The sequence below is a fragment of the Balaenoptera acutorostrata genome, chromosome 5 (genome assembly GCF_949987535.1).
Source record: "Balaenoptera acutorostrata chromosome 5, mBalAcu1.1, whole genome shotgun sequence".
NCBI classification, from domain to species: domain Eukaryota; kingdom Metazoa; phylum Chordata; class Mammalia; order Artiodactyla; family Balaenopteridae; genus Balaenoptera; species Balaenoptera acutorostrata.
The window spans coordinates 96,318,831-96,339,893 of NC_080068.1; the positions used below are offsets into that span (position 1 = coordinate 96,318,831).

The 21,063-nt window shown below is 34.5% G+C and overlaps 1 protein-coding gene across 3 annotated transcripts in view; it reads right to left on the reverse strand.

Moving 5' to 3' along the window:
* Positions 1-21,063, reverse strand: part of SLIT2 (slit guidance ligand 2) — a 386,465-nt gene that overhangs the window by 111,935 nt on the left and 253,467 nt on the right. For all 3 annotated transcript variants that reach the window (XM_007187619.3, XM_007187618.3, XM_057546961.1), the window contains exons 6-9: positions 19,590-19,661; positions 13,937-14,008; positions 11,188-11,351; positions 9,049-9,187 (exon numbers count right to left, since the gene is read on the reverse strand). In XM_007187619.3, coding sequence (XP_007187681.2) covers positions 9,049-9,187; positions 11,188-11,351; positions 13,937-14,008; positions 19,590-19,661 — 447 coding nt within the window. The remainder of the gene's footprint in view (positions 1-9,048; positions 9,188-11,187; positions 11,352-13,936; positions 14,009-19,589; positions 19,662-21,063) is intronic.

The window sequence follows — 21,063 nt, forward strand, 5'->3', positions numbered from 1 at the left end:
GATATCTGAAACTCCATGTTTACTGCAGCTTTATTCACAATAGTCAAGATATGGAAACAACCTAAATGTCCTACAACAGATGAATGGATAAAGAAATTGTGGTATATATACAATGGAATATTATACAGCCATAAAAGTAAGGAAATCCTGTCATTTGTGACAACATGGATGAACCTGGAAGGCATATGCTAAGTGAAATAAGCCAAACAGGTAAATACAAATACTGTATGTTATCATTTACATGCAGAATCCAAAAAAAAAAAAATCTGATTTCATAAAAACAGAATAGAATAGTGGTCGCAGAGGCTGGTGGCTGGGAAGATGAAGGTCAAAAGGTATAAATTTTTAGTTATAAGAAGAATAAGTTCTGAGGGTCAAATGTACAGCACAGTGACTACAGTTAATAATATATTTCAAATATTATATACTTGAAAATTGTGGAGAGTAGAACTTAAGCATTCTTACCACACACAAAAAAAGAGTTAACTATTTGAGGTGATGAATGTGTTAACTATCTTGATCTTGGTAATCATTTCACAATGAATAAGTATATCAAATCATCATATTGTACCCTTTAAATATATACAACTGTATTTGGCAATTATTCCTCAGTAAAATTGGAAAAAAGGAAGTAAATTGAGGGAAATAGGAGCAAATAATTTTCTTTTCATGAACCCACACTCTTAATAAAAATGAATTCTCTTTACAAAGATGATTATTCTACTATTTCATTCAATAGGAATTAAAGACTGTTCAAGATATGCATATAAAATTGAGAATTTTGCCAAAATAAAGATGAAAACACTCCAATGATTATTAGTGAACTCAATAATGGTCTATGGAACTACAGGTTTAGTTTAGTTTTAAATGTATTTTACCTAATTTATCTTATACTATTTTGCTGTGGAACTATCAAAATTGCTGTAGGGATTACACTAAGCACGGCTACTGATGACTAAGAATTAAGTAAGATGTTTGTTGTGAGGAAACTCAGTGGTGATCTTAGTTTGTATACTGAACAATGAATTGGCTTTCTGCATTCTGTAGGAAGCTAAATTATTATGTCTTTTTCTAAGCTCCTAACTTATGATGAAATCATGATATGAAAACTTCAGAGATATTTTATCAATATTGTCTAAATAGTAAAGTCAAGGTAATTTACATGTGCTATAAAAATGAGTCAAACTGTATGTTATATTCATTTTTAAAATTTATTTTCAAAATTTGGGCATAATTAAAAGAAAATGAACCAATTACACAGCATGACAGCTGTGCTATTAGCTGAGACATTCCTGAGTGCATGTTAAATAGTCAAAAAGTCACGCTTGATATCATGAGTACCTGTAACTTTCCTAATAAGCTAGTATAGAATAGGCTATTTAAAAACACGTTGATCAAATCTAATTTACATATCCCTACCAACAGAAACTTTGAAATATGCAGATTCAAAATTTGGCAAGTATTATTTAATAGAAATAAGGATGCAAAATTTTGGAAGGGGCAAATGCAGAAACAGCATGCAAAAGGGTTAAACACAGGAAGAGTGCCTAAACAGAAATGGAAGACAAAGATATATTTTTAAAATTATATTCAGTATCATAAATGCAGTTTGTAATCAGAGCATTCAAGAATCATTCTCACTTTCATTTCTTTATAATTATGCATGCAAATGATCCAGAGGAAACAAAAGGGAAAAAAATATACTCCTAACTTCATATCCAACCTCTAATATTGTGAATCTCTTTGAAATAGGCTTCTTTACTACTAGCAGAGTAAAAGCAGTCCAATAAGTTTATACAACAAAGTGAGTTCCCTTTCCATTTTACCTATTTGAATAGCACATCCAAAACAAATACTATAACTTCTGAAAATTTGCAATACATCTTAGAAAATAGAGACAGCCCTCATAAGACCCGGCCTAAGAACTTTGCTACCATACTTTCCCGAAATTTGAACACTTCCTTACCCTCTCTCAGACAAATAAAAGGAATAATTGTATGGCTCACAGCTTTGGAGCCCTGAAAAATGCAACCAAGATTAAAAGCAGTAAGACCTAAGAGTGAACAAGACATACTAAATTGTTCAACCTATGTTTTTACTAACTGTTCTCCGTGATTTATGGAATTTCTGTATAATGGTTTGGACAGGTGCTATGCCACAGAAAATCTATACCTGGATTGAAGAGAACTAAATGTCTACTTTACAGCAATCTATCACACCACATTCAAAGTATTACACCTCAAGACAAGATTTAAGAAATTAATTCTGAGGATTTGATATACAGAGAATCAATTTGCTATTAATGATTTTGTTGCCATGGGTCAGGCCTTGTATAGACTTGCCTAAGGCATTCTATGTGTATGAAAACAAGGTACCCAACCAGCAGAGTTCAAAGCAGCAAAGTGCTGGAAAGATTCCAGGGCAGCAACAACTTCTTTCTTCTAAACCTAATTTTACTTGATATTACACATTCTATTTCCCCCCATCTATCTTCATTAGTCCATACTCCTTTGTCACATTTTCTTTTACTATGAAGAATGGAGGCTTGGAGGCTCTCCTGATTGTATGTCCCAGACCCCCCCCACCCCAGTACTGTTCTTCTCCCCGCCCACACTGTGCTAAGTTTTGGGACAAAAATGGTGAGGAAAAAAGACATGATCCTGCCCTCATTAAGCCTGCAGTCTAATAGGGTAGTTTGACATTAACCAGAATATCAAATTAAGCTGTGATAACTTCTATGTAGACGAAATCTAGGGAGATATGAAATCACTTAATAGAGGCTAGGAAAGAAGACAACAGTTGTAGATATAAAGTAATACAAAACAGTTCTTAGTTTTGTAAACATTCCTATACCTTCATGCCTTGCCTTTCTCTATGCTCCTTCTATGTTTCCTTCACATGTGAGTTTCTTCAAGTGTCCTGTTTTTCTGATATCTGCCTCTCTTGATTTTTTTCAATCATCCCTTTTATAATATCCCAACAAGCTAAGCCACATCTATCTTTCTTTTGCAGCTGGATGGAGGATGGAACACAGGCTTTGGAGTCAAATAAATCTAAGACTGAGGCCAGTTTAGTCACTTCACAATTGAAGAATTGTTTTTTTTTACAAGATTTCTTAAATTTTTTGAGCCTGGTCTTTTTTTAAATAGCAAAATGAAGTTGTCAGCTTTTGAGGGATTTGAGGTAAACGTCCATAGGCTTTGTTACAGAGAAAATATGACCTTAGAGAAAGATGTCTAAGACGTCTGTAAAAAGATTGAATTAATTATTATATCTAAAGAAGGAGGGTACCTATTAGATACTGGCTTGGTCAACCTAGAGCAGAAAAAAGTTGCTCTCAGATGCATGTAGAGAGTAGAATCCAAGCCAGGACAGGAAACAGGGAATTTAACAAAGGAATTTTTAGTTAGCCCATTTTAGCTCATTTCATTAAGCATTCTATTCATAACTTTTTTTTCATTAAAACTTCTCTTATTGATTTTATGCTTAAAAAGCATCATTTCATTTTTCTACAGGGAGAGAATGGACTGCTCCTTCAGGTTTTTTTTTTAATCGTGCTTGATATAACTCCACCCTTTCAGAGATAAATCTGCTTTAAATGTTTAATTTTTACATTATCCATTCATTCAATAAATATTTATCTTATATTTATCAAGGGCCTACTATGTGCCAGGTACTAGATTTGTTGCTGGGTGTTCAGTGGTGATTAGAACAGAAGCAGTTCCTGTCTTCATAGAGCTGTTTTAGTAGTGAAGACAAACACACAACACAAATATATATATATATACACACACACATATATATATAAAACATATACATGTTATATATATGTGTATATACATTAAGCAACACACAAACATATATATATACATATATGTATATATAGTTACAAAATGTAATAATTAAGTGCAGTCAAAATCAGATTCCTAGTCTGCAAATGGGAGGACACATCCTGGACCATGGTAAAATCATCAGGATAAGGAGGCCTCTTGGAGAAATAAAACCAACCTTTATCTAACATATGCCTCTGCATTAGTTTTCCTATTTTATTTAAATTGCACAAATACACCCATCAAAGGTCAATGAGAAGATCAAATGTTACAATATGTGTATAGTATCCAACACTGCAGGCATTAGATAAATGCTAGTCTCTTTTCTATTCCTTCTTCTCCAATTATTTCAATTCTGACTTTAAAGGAATATTTCCCTTCTATATCTTAACAAATAATTATCTGAGCAAATACCACAAGGGTGAAGTTATAGTTGCAGGCACAGATCAGATAAAAGGAAAGGGTGAGGCAAGTGTTTCTACCCAGATTTACAGGCAGTTGATCACTGCTACGTATCATACATACATACTTTCTTTTTGTCACAATATGAGATAGTTACAGGAATAAAGACACACTAAACAGTAGGAAGTCAACTCAACACTACTGAATGAAATGTCTGATAATTTGCAATAAAGAAATTCTACTGATAATTTACTGGTAAAATTCAATTTTAAAACGTTATATGAAAAATATGAAGAGAGTTTATAATGTTCAGTTCATCATGTATTAAAAATATAGAATGTATAAAAATTTTTAAAGATGTTGCTTATCTTTATTTCTACATTTTATGAATCTTACTGATTCTTTAATAAAAAAATAAAAGAGTAATAAAAGAAGTGAGTCACTAAGCTAGTAAGTTGTGCCAATATAATGAATGGTAATGGGTGTATTTTGTTGGAGTTGAAGATCAATATGATTTATTACCAGATGCTCTACTGATAAAGCTGATAATGTAATAATCAGAGAAGTAAAATTCACCTAGAGCTTCACATATGTTTTCATCTCTACTTATGAATTTATTATAGCTTTACCTGATAAACCACCACCTCAACACAGACAAACTCATTGGGACATACTAATTAGTCTAACTTTTATGCTACTAAATTCCACCATCATACAAAATCTATAGAGCATACAAAATGTAAGAAAAGCTCTATGACAAAAAATAAAATAGACTACATGAGAAAAACCATTTGAAATGTTGCGTATTCCTTTCAGTCTGTTATGTCTACAACTCACTCCTCTTTTGTCAACCAGCAACAGCATTTTTGTCTCCTTTTCTATCATCAGGATTTGATCAATCCCCTCCTGGGCCCAGAACAATCTTGCTTCCACATATATCTTATCTAACTCTCACACTCTCATGTCTCTCTAAACCTATTCTTCCTTCTGCACCTAAAATAAACCCATCTGTCCTTTATCATTGCAATTGTCTTCTTTAAAAAATCCTTTCTCAGCTAAACTCTTCAAACTACTCCATATCTGCTCTCTCCAATATTCATCACCTCTGACCTTTCTTAACACTCTGAAGAGCGACTTACTTACCTATCACTCTATCTTGAACCCTTCAAGAACAATATGCTGGTCAAATTCAAAGACCTGTTCTCAGATCTCCTCTTGGTTCATCGCCCGGAGTTATCTGACTCTGAGGATCATTTTTCCTAGAAGCTCCTTCCTCCCTTACCTATTGTGGCCCTCTGCTGTTTTTGCTTAGTTCCCTCGGGTTTCTCTTCTCTTTTTCTCCTTTCCATTGGCCATTTGATGGCATTAAGCATCTACTCGTGTTTTTTTTTTTTTTTTTTATAATATTAATTACTCCAAAATCTTTGCCTCAAATCCTGTCTTGCTCCAAATTATCATAGTCTGTATTATTTTAGTGTCTCTAAATATCTTATTGGAACTTCAGTATCTCACAAATTTTGCTCACCATCATCTTCCTTCCTAGTTTTGGTCCTGCTCCTCAGCTTCTTATATACAATGCCATAACCACCATCTCCCCAGCCCTCATACTTGAAATTTTGGCATCATCTTTGAGTCCTTTTTCTCATCTCATCAAAGGCCAAATCCTATTAATTCTGCTTTTGCATTAGCTATCATAGCTGCTTCCACATCATCATTCCTACTATTACTTACTAGCTCCCGCTCTCATGACATCGCCCCTCGATCAACATAATAGTCTCCTAAGAAGCCTTAAGCCTGGTTTTCTCTCCTTTTGCCAAACCACTGGTGCACAGCTGTCAGATTAATTCTTCTTAGAGATTCAAACTCCTGTGTTCAAATGCATCCAAAGAAAGATTTAGATCCTTATACTATCAAAGTCCTCCATGAATTAGCTCCAACCTACCTTTCCAACTTTGTTTCCTTAACTCTCTCAGGTACCAAATACCAATCAAATTGAGTTCCTGTTTGGCAGTATCTTGGATTTCCATTCTTATTGCCTATGCTCATAAGGTTCATTACTTCTGAAAGCTCTTTTCTCATCTTTGCAGTTCCATTCACTAATTATCCTTCAAGGCCTACCACACACGTTACCTCCTACATGAAGGCTTGAGATCGAGGTATCATTCAATGATTACTATCGTCTAAGCACATGAAGCTCTACATGTGTTAATTCTTTCACTACAAACTGACGACAGTTAGTTCAGATGAGGAGATAATCCCATAGAGGATAAGTAACTTGCATATAGTCTCACAGTTAGTAAATGATAGGTAGACCTCAAGTTCTAACTAAAGCTTTCTGACTCTAGTTAACCACTGTAACCTGTTCTCCACTTTACACCCTCTGTAATAAATACCTTGAACTTACATTTAGGTCTTTAATCCATTTTGAGTTTATTTTTGTGTCTGGTGTTAGGGAGTGTTCTAATTTCATTCTTTTACATGTAGCTGTCCAGTTTTCCCAGCACCATTTATTGAAGAGACCGTCTTTTCTCCATTGTATATTCTTGCCTCCTTTGTCATAGGTTAGGAGACCATAGGTGCATGGGTTTATCTCTGGGCTTTCTATCCTGTTCCATTGATCTATATGTCTGTTTTTGTGCCAGTACCATACTGTCTTGGTTACTGTAGCTTTGTAGTATAGTCTGAAGTCAGGGAGCCAGATTCCTCCAGCTCTGTTTTTCTTTCTCAAGACTGCTTTGGCTATTCGGGGTCTTTTGTGTTTCCATAAAAATTGTAAAATTTTTTGTTCTAATTCTGTAAAAAAATGCCATTGGTAATTTGATAGGCAAAGCAGAAATAGAGTCACCGATGTAGAGAACAAACTTACGGTTACCAAGGGGGAAAGGGGAAGGTGGGGCGAATTGGGAGATTGGGATTGACATATATACACTACTATGTATAAAATAGGTAACTAATGAGAACCTACTGTTTAGCACAGGGAACCCTACTCAATGATCTGTGGTGACCTAAATGGGAAGGAAATCTAAAAAAGAGTGGATATATATATATATATATATATACGTATAACTGATTCACTTTGCTGTACAGCAGAAACTAACACAACACTGTAAAGCAGCTATACACCAATACAAATTAATGAAAAAAATAAAAACCTTGAACTTTATTTTTTCCTCTCTTACAATGTGTATTACTTTGTACCTCATTTTATAGCTTTTAACTTGCATGTCACTTGATGGAGATCTGTGGAGAATTCATGCTGCCTTTATGTAATAATAAGTGTTTACTTAATAAATGCTTGTGCCTGGAGAGATGGATATACTATTTCTCTGTGTGAACAGTTACTATGTCTTTCTACTATCTACTACATCATATATTACATCTTCTAAGATGAGAGGACTTATGTAATCTGTGGCTTTAGAATTAGATGGAGATGTCGTTTTTGAAGCATTATTTTCCATGATGCCTCAACATGCACCTCTTACTCTAATTAGGCTCAACTGTGCAATCCCTAAAACAAAATGCTCACTGCCACCTCTGCCCTTTGTCTCCAATGTTTCTCTTTCGCAGAATGTCTCTTGCCTCTTCCCAAGCCATATATTGTTCTTCTTTCAAGGTTCAGCTAAAAAATACAAATGTCTTTTATGGCCAAGGTAGTGTTTCATCAATTAAAAATTTGATGAGAATAATATTATTATGTGCATACATATAGTCTTTGTCTGTGTCAAGCACTGCATCTCTCTAAGTACACTTTTAAGCACATATTAAATACTTTAAAATAATGTTAGTGGGTCTTATGAATTAAGATTATTCTCATATAAGATAAATTCGGGCAGTTAACAGTCGAAAAAAATAATGAATAGTTCTTGAAAATAACAATGTTTTTTGGTGCCTACTATGAAGGCCTATCAAAAGAAGTTGGTCCTATTCTATTATTTCAACCAAATATGTCCCAAAATATTTATTTAATTCAAATTTAGAATTAACTTCTAAAACAATATATGGCAGGCTGGGTGGTTAAGAGGTGCTTTCTTAGTTAATAGATATTAAGGTAAAGATTTTTCCTAATGCTTACTTCCCAAGATGGTAAAAGTAGTCCACTTTACATCTTCTGTGACCTTGTTTTAGCCACATGACTTATATTTGGCAAGGACACAGAAATGAATCCAGCAGCTGCATACAAAATAGGTATGAAATATTTTGTTGAGAGAATTTAATTTTTGATGGAGGTAGCCATTGGCTCAAATAAGCTAAAATGCTCACTAATTTAAAAATCTTATACATTTTGACTTGATAATATTGCCTTTTTTATCCTTTGTGGTGGACTATACAACAGTTCAAACAAAACAGTGAAACTGTTTTAAAACGTGTTGCCTTGAGAAGGCAGACATCATCTAGTTATCTTGTTTCTATGATTTATTACCCCAGCTGGGTTTTTCTTTTATTTTCCACCACTCCAAGCTAGAAATGGGCAGAAGCAGATCTCCAGAACCAATTGGATAAATGAGGTACTCATACTCTTATTTTTCCTAAAGAGCCTAATAACACCTTCTGAAGAAAAAGGAAAGTATTATTGTTCCTTGAAATGCATTCCTTTTAATTCCACCTGTGTTGAAAAAAAAAAAGAAAGAAAAATCCTAGCCACTTCAACACGATATTTAATTAAACAGAGTAAAGGTCAATACAATTCTGAGAGGAACATTTGTCTAAGCTAATGGATCAGACTGGTCTTTGATAAACCCAGAATCTCCTAAAGAAAGTCATGGCTTGGGTTATTGGGGAGGTGGCGGGGGGGAATGAGGGAATTCAGGGAACATACATTTCCGTGATAGTCTCTGGCAGATTTGTGGGGATCTCAGTGAGACCTTTCCCACGGCAGTCTACGATATTGTTGCTACAGGTACAAGCAGCTGGACAATGCAAAACACTGCAAGACGGAGCCATAAATGACTGGTGACCTGAAAAAGAAACAAACGGAAGTTATAGTTTCTCCTCCTGAATCTCATCACTGTGAAACACACAAACTTAGCTCAAATAACAAAGCACGTTATTAAACAGAAATGCGTTTCTCTAAATACCTGATTATAAAATGATACTATATTTCTACAATATATTTTAGGAAGCATGCATTTATGTTTTGGGGTCAGTACCGATAAAGCAAATGAGATTTTTAAAACTGATTACAAAAATGATAACTTTTAAAATTTGAAAGATTTGTGAGAGAGGTTAAATTCTGATTTGAAACTAGAATTCTATTCAAATTTATTGTGAGTTCCAAAAAAAGCAGCCACTTCAGACTAATCTATATTTCATTTCTAATAAGCTTAGATAGAGCGTGGTCTTTATTGAATTTAAGTAGCTTAACTTACTTTAACTCAAAGAAGGAAAGGAAGACAGTAAAACTTCCCTCTTGGTAGACATAACTGTCTAAATAAGTAATCATGTGCCAATAAGTATGGGGGAAGTAGATGATGCTAAGTTTGATTTCTGGGTAGGTTCAAAGTTACCGCTTTTTTTGAAGTTGTAATAACTTGTATCAGGTCATTCTGTTAGTTGTAATCTAGATGATTCCTTTTTTGACTTTGTATGGCTTAAAATTTTAGGTTAAGTAGTTACCCAGAGGTATATATTTTACTACTCAATATTGAAATTTTACTGTTCAAATGGTGAACAACAGACTGTCAGGCATTTTGCACCAAATAGGCATCTGCAAACGCTGGGTTTGTCCCTGCAGCAGGGCCAGACCTCTCTGCCCTGCAGAGAAAGGGCCCGAGTGGTGGTGATACCAGGGGAAGAGGCTGAAGGCTAATTACTAATCAGGTCCCTCTCAACAAGTTCTCACACTTTACAAAAATAGTCTCAGTCTAAACAAGAAACGTGAACTTGCCTTCTTCCTCATCTAGAAAACAGGAAGGAAAAAAGTGAAAAGAGAAAAAAGTGGTTAGTAACGAATTGTTAGTCATTTCCTTATTTAATTTTTTATAAAGCAATCAGACCTACTGAGCACATTCCATGACATTATAAGAAAATTTTGTCTGGGTTACAAAAAGCATGAGAAAATACATAAAAAGGTCTAAAGGATAGCAATAACATAGAATCCTGAACTAGTATGTCTTCTCACTCTTCCTTTAGGAAACTGCTATTTATGATGCATTATAAATATTTTAAATTTTTGTTTTATTGTTATTTTGAACAGACACTTCTGAAGCAGAAATAATTTATATGGATTGGGAATCAGACTGTTTAGGTTGAGATCCTTGAACTTAACTCTATAACCTTCGACAAGGTTACTTACCATTTCTTTTTCTCAGCATTTTAAACTCTAATATAATGTTACATTTCTCGACAGATGTTATGAGGGAGGTAAAAATGAGGTAAATATTTGTGAAATACTTAGACTGGTGCTTAAGCACATAGAAAGAACTAACTGAATGTCACCTATTGATACTTTACATAACCGGTGTCTTACTTTTGTTTTCAGATTTGTGTTACTGAAGTTAGTCATTTATCTCTTTTAGGCAGGACTGCATCACATGAAAAGTATTTTGTCACTTTGCAACTACAGTTCTGTTACTTCTTCAATTTCCCAGCCGGGATCCAAGATTAGTTCGTCATTTTTCCAATTGTTAACATCAAAATAGAAATAAATTCTTACTTAAAGGGAAAATCATGAGTAGCAAATAGAACTGTAATTTAGGAATTTCTTATCTTTCCCTTGGACTGAAAACTGAGAAGTCCTTCATCATAACTTAGGTGAAAGTAATCAGTAGTTGCCAACCATGCACGAATGTCTTAGAGCCTATGACATCATCCCTAACACAGAGGATTTCCACAGAGTGATTAGTGCACAACCGCACATTAGTGAGGAACAGTGAAACCTCTGAAGCATGCACCTTACACAGTTCCTTACATCATAGCACACGGGAATATGAAAACAGAAAGGTTCTTTCTCCCTTACCACTGCAGACAAATTCTCGTTTTTGAACCTCAGCTACGTTATGGCCCCTTAGGTGGGATGGCCCCATACACTGAGTGTAGAGGCCCACCCGAGGCCTTTGGCGTAGCCAGTCCGAGAGCCAGGCCAGGTGGCAGTCACAATACAGGTTGTTCGAATGGAGTCGACTAAATGAGAGCCAAGAAGTTTAAAGCAAGAAAACAGAGAAGAGTCATTTCAAAACTTGGAAAATTCATTCATAATAACATATAACTTCGTCTCTACCTATAAATAGGTTAAAGCTTAATAAATGCCAATCTAATTATTTTCCTAGAAATTAAACTGGTTTATAACCACAGACTCAAGTCCCTCTTCATCTACCTCTGAGCTAAGCAAGTATACAGAAGCTTGAACATGACCATGAAAATCTTTTGCCTACGTCTATTCAAAGGGACAAAGAGACACAAAGAAGTCCAAGGCAAATTGCTCTGCGGTCCCAACATACTGGCAGCCAGTGGGGGCGGGGTGGAGGAATGGGGAGGTCTGGGCTCAGGCAGGGGTAGGAGGCATGTTAAGAAATGTTGTGGCTCCCAGTTTGAAATACCAGTTAGTCTTGTCATTATTCGTCTCTGTAGAAACCGCTGGCAAAACTTTTTTAACAGGTCACTTTCATTTTTTGCTGAACCCAACAGAATAATAATTCAATATAAACCACTTGTTTTCACATCCCTATTCTGATTTCCTTCTTTTTGTTTAATCGCAGTAAAAGGGATTAGCTGCTTTTGGCTCTTGGGGACATAGCCTCAAAGAGCAGGAACTGAAATTAAAAGGCATAAATGGCTGGGAGTGAAGGAATTATGCCAGCCCCCTCCACGCTGGCTGGGATCCACACCTGATCATGGCTCCCTTCCAAGTGGTAAATAGCACTTCTTCTCCATTAATAAAATATCAGACAAATGTATCCACTAAATTAGGTAAACGACTTCAAACTGGCTTTTATGTTTTCTCAAACGAAAGAAAAGGACATCCAAAGCTATAAATCAAAGCATCATTCCCAGAATCATCTATGCCACGGTAATACCATTTTAGCCCTTTTTAGCTGATGTGCTCGATTATAACCCAATAACAGTAATGGATATTAAAACATGGAACTCAGTCCAGAAAGCTAATTGGACCATAAAAATGGAATTTTTAAGTAGCAATGATAATACAGAATAATGAAACAACCAAAGCAAGGGAATTTAAAGTCAGACGACTGTTTTACATTCTCCTTGAGCCTAGAGGTATGGAATAGACTGTCTTGCATCCAAACTAGACAGCATGCCACAGGACAGAAAGGTACATTTTGGGGAAGGCTGGGTGACCTCTGGTGAAGTTGGCTTGGAGGTCAAAGTGGCATCTTTTGGAAGCCACAAGGCACATTCCACATCATTGCTCTCTAAATATTTCCATGGAAACCAAGTACATTATGACGATTCAATTAGATGTGCACACATTTGAAATGAGAAAAGAATATAAAAATTTAAAAACCTGATTAGTAAGACAAACTGTAGTGGATTTCTGCAAGAAAATAAGACTCACTATACGTAAAAACTGGAGATGATAGATCTTTTTACAGTCTTTGTGGCTTTAGTTTTTCAAAGATTGAAAGCTTGACCAATTTGTTTTTAAAAACTTAGGTAAAACTAATGAGAAACCAACTTCATTAAATATAGTTTGAGTGAACCGGGCTCTTCATTTTGCCAGTTAGTCCCAATCTGATAGCCCCAAGAAAACAAAACTTAGTTATGCCTGCTTACTTTTAGAATGATTTTATTTTGCTAAGTTATATTCCAAGGAAATTATATCCCATGAAGAGCTCAGTTTTAGTGAGGAAAAAATGACATTAGTATTGGTATTATCTAATTCATTAAAAAGTGGCAATTCAACTGACTTTTGATTAAAGAGAGAAAATAAATGTAATGTTTTCAGTTATAAACTATTGTAAAACAAAAATATTTTGAAAACCCTATCAAAATATATTTACTCTACTTAAAAACACATATTTTTTCAAAAAGTCCAATGTTTGGTTTTGTTTCTCACCATTTCTCACATGTTGTATATAATATATATTTTTAGGTCAAGGTGATTCTGAAACCCAGTTCAAATGCGATTTATCTCTGAAAATGCTTTAACTAAATACCCCACCCTGGGCTTTGAGGATTAACTTTTCTCTAAGAGAAAAAAATAGCTGTATCAAACACTTTTGTTAGAGAATCATTCTTATCCATCTAAAATATTTTAATGTCCATCTGTAACTCCTGAAAAGATATTTTAAAATATAAATGCTGACACAACCTTGATTATAGAAGCACTAAAGGGTGATGCTGTAATTTTACGTCACAAAGAATGTTGGAGAGCCAGTTTAGCTTTATTAGGATTGCTTGCCATACAGTAATAAAATCATAAAGATTTACCATTTATCATTTCTGACAGCCAATCAAGGAGTCTTCAATTTCTTAATGAAATGTGATCTCCACAAGAGCTCAAAGTAAATGTTTTTCTCCCTCCCCCAAACTTCCCATAACACACATCATTTAAAATAAAGCTTTCAAGTTTTCAGAAAAATAGTTCATTTATTCAAATATCATATCCAGAACTTTTTAAAAAGTGGTGTTTCCCTTGTCTACCCCATGATGATCTAGTGGTCATATTCTTCACTTACTAAAAACAGTACTTAAGGGGAATCATTAATTGATTAAATTGACTTTATATATATATTGTGGCTACTTACAAAGTCCTAAGTTTAGGCATATGGTTGAAACTTGCCACAGAAAGTCTAGTAATGTTGTTATTGTTGAGAGTGCTGTAGAATAAAAAAAGTTAGAAATTTTAGATATGAAAACTTATTGATCACTCCATATGTTAACACAGAAAAAACCTCTTGTGATTATGTTTATGCAGAACGATTACCTGGTAAAGATGGCATCAAGAGTGAACTGTATTATACACAAGACGATAAATGAATTTCATACTTTAACATATTACTATGCATTCATCAAATATTTATTACTAATTTGTGACTTGAGTCATAGTATCTTTGACCATGTAGCTTTATGCACTGTGTACATACATGTCGATTTACGATACTGGTTAAGAAATGAACGTGAGATAGTCACAGTTGGAAAAATTGATCAGGCATATTTCCTTTAAGGATATTATGTATAATTAGTGTCCACGAGTAAATGAACCCATTTGAATTCTCCAATTGAAATCTCATAGCAATGGCACAGAATCAGTACTTTCAGGTCCTGGAACAGAGTCCTGTTAATTGTTCTTTACTGTGGACAGCAGCCGCTGTTGAAATTTGAGTAGGAAGAACAATATCTATATTTGGTACTTGCATTGAGTAGGAAAGAAGTGACATGCTGTAGCAATATAGTAAAAGCTTAATATATTCTAGCGGTTTTTAGTTGCAGCCACATATCCTGTTCTTTGTTTAGTGCTGTGTAGTGATCATGGTTTCTTGAAGCTAGGGTCAAGAAGATGGGTGGTCAAGGGAGATACGGTGAAAATAAGTATAATTCTTACTTGGTTCAAATTTTTCCTAATTTCCCTCTAACACAAGCATTGTTAGTTGTATTATTACTACTATTTCTACTACGACTACTACTCATTCATTCATCAAATATGTCCTGAATGGCTCTTATTTTTATGGCAACATGGAATTTCTAAAAATAAGTCAGGCGTAAATCTTGTCCTAAAATAGCATACAGCCTAACTGCGGAGATGAATTACACAAATTATAAAAACTTACAGTTAGTAAGATTTAGAAGAGAGGTATCTTTTTGTCTCCATTTGGAGAAGTCTGATTGTGACAAGACAGTGAGAAAGACAGTTATCCCAGGAATGGGTGAGCAGAGTGTGGAGATGACAAACGATTCCAGTATACAGAAGGTACAGTAGGGTGATGACTAAACAGGGCAGTTGCTGAAGAAGGCAGGAAAGATGGATCTTGGTACAGGTGGATGATGTTTGTTTGATATTCGAGAAGGGTTTGAATGAGAGGTTGCACATTCACTTGCCTACAGAGGCCATGCAGGAAACATACGTGAGAGAAGCAGGCTGCTTGTAAAGAAATAAAATGGGGAAGAGAGACGGGGAAGAGCAGACCGATCCCTGGGGACAAAGAGGACCTTGGTGATAGTGATGACATTCTCTGTTGTAGCGACTAATATTCAGCTCTGATGGACTGCTGCTCTGCTGTAATGGAAAGCTGCCAAACAATCTGATTTTCTCAAGAGAAACTAAAACTGGAAGTTTTTAGATCAATCTTCCTAATTTTTAAATACTGGCAACTAACTCAAATATTTCAGAGTCCACGGGCCACGCCTGTTTGGGCTAAGCAAGGTACATTGAGGCCACTTTAGGCCAGCTGGTGGCTATGGTTATCAATGGTGGGATATGGGGTGTTCAGGGGTAGAGGAATTTACTTAAACTTCTCAGTAAAGCAGGGCACGACAGCTACGGATCTAGAACATGCACTGACTCTCTTTACTATCCAGTTTAGCAATGTATTGAATGATATAAGAACTAATGCAAATGATCTGAACTAAGTCATATAGAAAAAAACCCCACTGAATGAAGGATCTATAAAGCACTGAATTGGTCGGCTCACGTTATCTGAAAGCCTCTAGTATTTTCCTGTACTCGAGGGAAATGAGATTTTTTTTCAAGCACCATTAAAACATACCCTGATGTCTGAACTAAAAGGTTTCACTTCTCAAAGGGATTTGCTTTAAATGACCCCTTTTCCTACCCTCAAAATTTATGCTGATTTTATATGGCTTAAATCTTCAGAGTACACAGCATACTGAAATGTGATTTTGGGGACAACTTTTTTTTTTAAGCAATTCACACTAGGCAGACATGCGTTAATTTTGAACTAAAGTTTCTTATAATTCCACACAAAAGAGTTATCATTGCATGCCGAAGCCAGTGGCTATCAATTTGAAGACTTTTCTCAAAATGTTAATTTGTTTAATGCAACTAAAAAAATAAATTATCTCATTATTTTTATTCAGTATTGATGTTGGCAAAGCAATATTGATATTAATACCTGATAACTGAACAATATATGGAACCAATGAAATTAAGTTATTTTGAAATTAACAATAAATATAATTGTTGATTAGGTATGATGACATGTATGTGTTATGGCCATGATCAATTCCTATTATGAAACAATGTGAAGTTATATGCTGTACTTCTTTATTTGTGAATACTTTTTCCTGCATCGAAGTCTATTTCTATGTTCAACCTCAAGATTTTCTCTATGTAATGAGAATATATTCTTGCACAAAGGACATCCTGGTGTGTAAATAAGAAATGTTAGTCTTGGTAATCATGTAGGCCCTCTTGGACTCAGATCTTGACTTATTCTTTCTTATTCCCTAGTGCTAAGCATAGGATTTGGCAGAAAGTCTGATATTGAATGGATTTGAACCACGATGTTTCAATTCAATTCAATTATGTCCATTCTATAGAAAAGAAAAATAAACCATATAAAACTGGCAACTCAAGCGATGTATTTCATTTCTGAATCTAGTGTCCAAAGAAAAAGAAAATATTGATCTACATTTAGTTTCCAATGCTGTTTTTGAGACAGCATCTTCTTATTAAGAAAATAAAGTTAATTCTAAATCTTATCAATGAGAATTCCACAAAAAGTCAGTTCGTTTTACATGCAAGCGATAAACTGCCTCCTTGCTTTCATCTACCTTGGCTTTTCCTTCTTGAACTTTATTCATTCTCTCCCTTAATATATATTTTAATCTAACAAATTTCCATCAATGGCTCAGTATGATTACCCCCATCTTCTCCTGTTTGGCCTCAGTATATTCATACATTCACACATGATTCATGGAATCAAAATTTTAAAAAATCTAAAACATTAGAAATCCAAAATTTAAGGTGATGTGCAAATTAATGCTCTTTCATTATTTCCTCATAATAAAAAGATATATCTTAAAGAGTCATGGATGCTAAAAATAAGCAAAACAGGTAAATTTCTTTCTGGAACTCTACATAAAAAATGGTAACTCTATATTAAAAAAGTCCCAGACCAGACATTTATAATGGGTGAACCTTTGATTTACTTGACAAGAGATTATGGCTTAACAAATTCAGTCTTTCCAGTGCTCTAGCCAATTTAGCCTTAAATTCTTCATTAATTAATTTCTCTAAAGGCTGCATAAATTATGAGTATTTAAAAAATTAATATATACTAAAAGAATGTCTGCTTGACTTTAATATAAAATATTAAAATTATTTTGAAAAAAATTCACATTTTCTTGTATTGTGCTAATTTTAATCCTTTTCTCTAGCAAACAAACTCTGTCCATTAGATACTCTTTGAGACCTACCTATTAAGGTCCTCAAAAGAGTTCCCAACATTTTAGATTTTGATTTTAATTCCATGAACCATGAGATGTTTATCACACTTGGGTGTGTTTCATGATAGTGGGTCTTGCAAAAGTCACCTTTTAGATATGTTGCTAACCAGATAAAATACAGGAGGTGACTGTGTTTTCTTGAATTTCCTGCTTCTAAAAACAATGATACTAGTTTAGAACAAAAAAAGCAAATGAATAGTTATTGTATTTGTGGGTAAAGTGTTTTCAATGCCTAGCACAGAGCTTGACACATAGCACGAACTTTCTCTCTCTTCCTCTCTCTCTCTCTCAATATATATGGAGCACTCAATATATCCTCAGTATATTAAACATATATTAGTTATTCTATATCTAATAAGTATTTAAGTTCTTTTACTTAATAATAAAGTACTTTACGGGATTTAATTCATTCAAAACATTTAGCAAATTTTTCATTAAATGTTCATTCATATTCTTAGTTAGGTGCACTGACTTAATAACAAATTCTTTGACTTGATCTGCTCTGTTCAACTAAATAACACTTGTGGTAGTCTCCTCACATAGAAAGTTTAGTGACATTGACTATGGTTTTGACGTCAGACCACTATCATGAAATCATAGTTGTATCCCAATTATTCTCACTCTGAAATAGCATTAGTGAGCTTCCTATATTAAAAATGGCTCTGGAACACAATTTTAAAAGTGGCCTTATAACTACAATGTGTACGACAAGCACTTTGATTATTTTTTCCTTTAGAATAAGTTAGATTGTTATCAACAGAAACAAAGGTGATCTCTCAAGTGGTTAGAGAACTGTATATACTCTCAGAGCAATTTACCTCAATCAACTCATTCTTACATAATTCTTTAAAAATAATTAATAACTTAGCAGCACATGACACACCGAGAAATTTGATTCATTTATTTGCAATTAAAACCAGAATCATATAGAAAATATTGGAAAAATAAGCCATTCTAGTTGAAACAATCAACTTTTTTCAGAATTACATTCTGCTCTTCAAACTCAATTTATAAAGCAATGGGATCTTTTTCTCAGGAGGATTTCATGATTTCTGGATAACTTTTAACACATGGACTGAAAATTCAAAACCTCTTCACATTTAATTCAGTTTCAGATTTCTGAACAAACTGAGTCAGGGGAGAATTATAGCATAGAAATATATTTTATTGGGGGCAGAAATCTGTAAGTATACTTATAAAGTTAGAAAGGTGAATCTTTGGGGAAATTTTTCAGAAATGTATAGGCGGCTTAAGCAGCTTTAGTAACTCTAGTTTTCATTAAAATTATTTTTCATTATAATTAACAATGCCATTAAAATTATTTTACAGTGTCAAAGGTCTGTAGAGATTACTCAGTTACCTCTAACCAATTTTGTCAGCCATGTCTGTACAGCAAGGAAAGACAGAAAATACCAATTATAATTCAAATCTGTGTGTAGTGCTTTACAAAGTCAGTAGTGAAGACTTTAAAATGGACCTAGTGGGCGGCTTATTAAATTTAGACAGTACATTTCAAAGTAACCTTACAGAGATGGTAAGTTATCTAGTTAAAATGACATTTTAAAATGAGAAAATGTCTTTCCATTGCACAGCAACTAAAACATACCAACATATCAGCTATTAAGGGTTATTTTTTGTTGTAATTTTTCCTATGCAACTGATGTTATCTTAATATATACCAATTCTGGGAATTCTCACAAATCCTGTGTATGAGACTATTTTATCATAAGGAGAAACACTTAAAAGACAATACGTGTGAACATTTGAGTGTCCTTCTTAAATCAGACAATTTTACCTAAGCATATAGATATGCTATGCAAGGTTTTGCACACACACATTTCAACTCTTCTCTGTATTCGCTGTGAGTTATTTAAGGACTCTCTTTGGGAAACCATTTTGACACAAGGTTTCAAGCTAACAGATAAGCATCCACATTAGCACTCCCCAGACACAAAGCTCCCGTTAAAAGAGTAAGAAATAAGCGGTACTTACAGCACCTCCAGGTCCCGGAGAGCCCTAAATGCCCCATCTTCAATACAGCTGATCTGGTTGTAATCCAGTTGCCTGTTAAATAGATTAGAAGAATATATGTAAGAAACTGGACACTAGCAGGGTTAGGTGAAAGGAAGTCTCCTGAAGGGTCTCTGAAGCCTTGGCTGCACTAACTGAAATGCTCTCACAGATACACTCATCTGCTTAAGAATGTCACAAGCCATTCTGGCCTCGGTGCCGCCACTGAAACCTCTTTTTGTTCTGAACTGTGTGTGCAAATAGCAGCCCTTGGAAAGCTCCAGTAAATAATAACTGCGCCTTATATTAAATGCCATAGGAATGCAATTTCATTACATCAAGAAAAGCTATCCATTAAGAGCTTTCAGCGTCATCTTGCTGAAACAATTTCATTAAGGTAAAGGACTGTAAATCACTTAATGTCACATACACCCCCTCAGTGACCTAACAGAATCCATTTATCAGAGACGCCCAGCTGCATGTTAATTTCACTATCCTTGGCAAGAAAGAGCACGACTACTTTTAGGTTTTCTTCTTTTAAAAGCAGTTTTCTTTCAAGAACTCCAAATCAGGAAAGAGAACTGACGTCCCATCTATCTCCTTGCTATTCCCAACTAGGCATATACTTTACAAAGCTACCAGTTGTTTTATATTAAGCTTCACTATATGCATAACTTGCATTGTTATCATTAAATGCGAATTCTCGGCACTGTAAATATTAGACTTTTCAGTTAAGGAACTTCCCAAATTACACCACTCTCCAGAAAACAAGTTTTTTAAAAGTATTAAGAAATTTTTAAAAATTTGCTTTTCTCAAAGATGCTAATTTCAGCCCAAAACACTATGAAACACATATAGCAGCAAGATTGTTAAAACACCGCACATCTCTACAGTCAAACATTTAAAAGCTGTATCAGTTCGTTCTAAATAATACAGAATTCAAATAAATGAATGTTCTCCAGAAGTTTAAGTACTCATTTGCTAAAATTCAAAGATTGAAAAAAAATGGCTGCTCCAAACTTGTTTGCTTTTTCCTGCCGCTTGTCTGGGGAATTAAAATTTCCTTCTTCATACTAAGGAATTTACTTGGTTGAAACGGACAACTAAGTACTAAATCCCACAGCACTCTCCTTTTCGTTTAACAAATAAGCAGTTTTTATTTAAATCTAGTAGCTTGATGCTTAGCGATATTATTATTCCTGTAAAGAAAAAGTATTTTAATGCTTCACTTGAGATAGAAACAAAATGTTTAATGAAATAGCCAGGTGAGTTGGCAGCTCTACATGCGTTGGGAAGGGAGGTACACGTACAGGGTAAGACTATGATCCTAATGCAAATGAATCTTGTCCTTGTTTCAAGTGCAGAATTCACCAAAAGGGCTAATTCAAATCTGAGGTCTGTTTTTATGGGAAATGTTGCAATAGCTGTTTCTCTCACAAGAGGACTGAATAAAGGT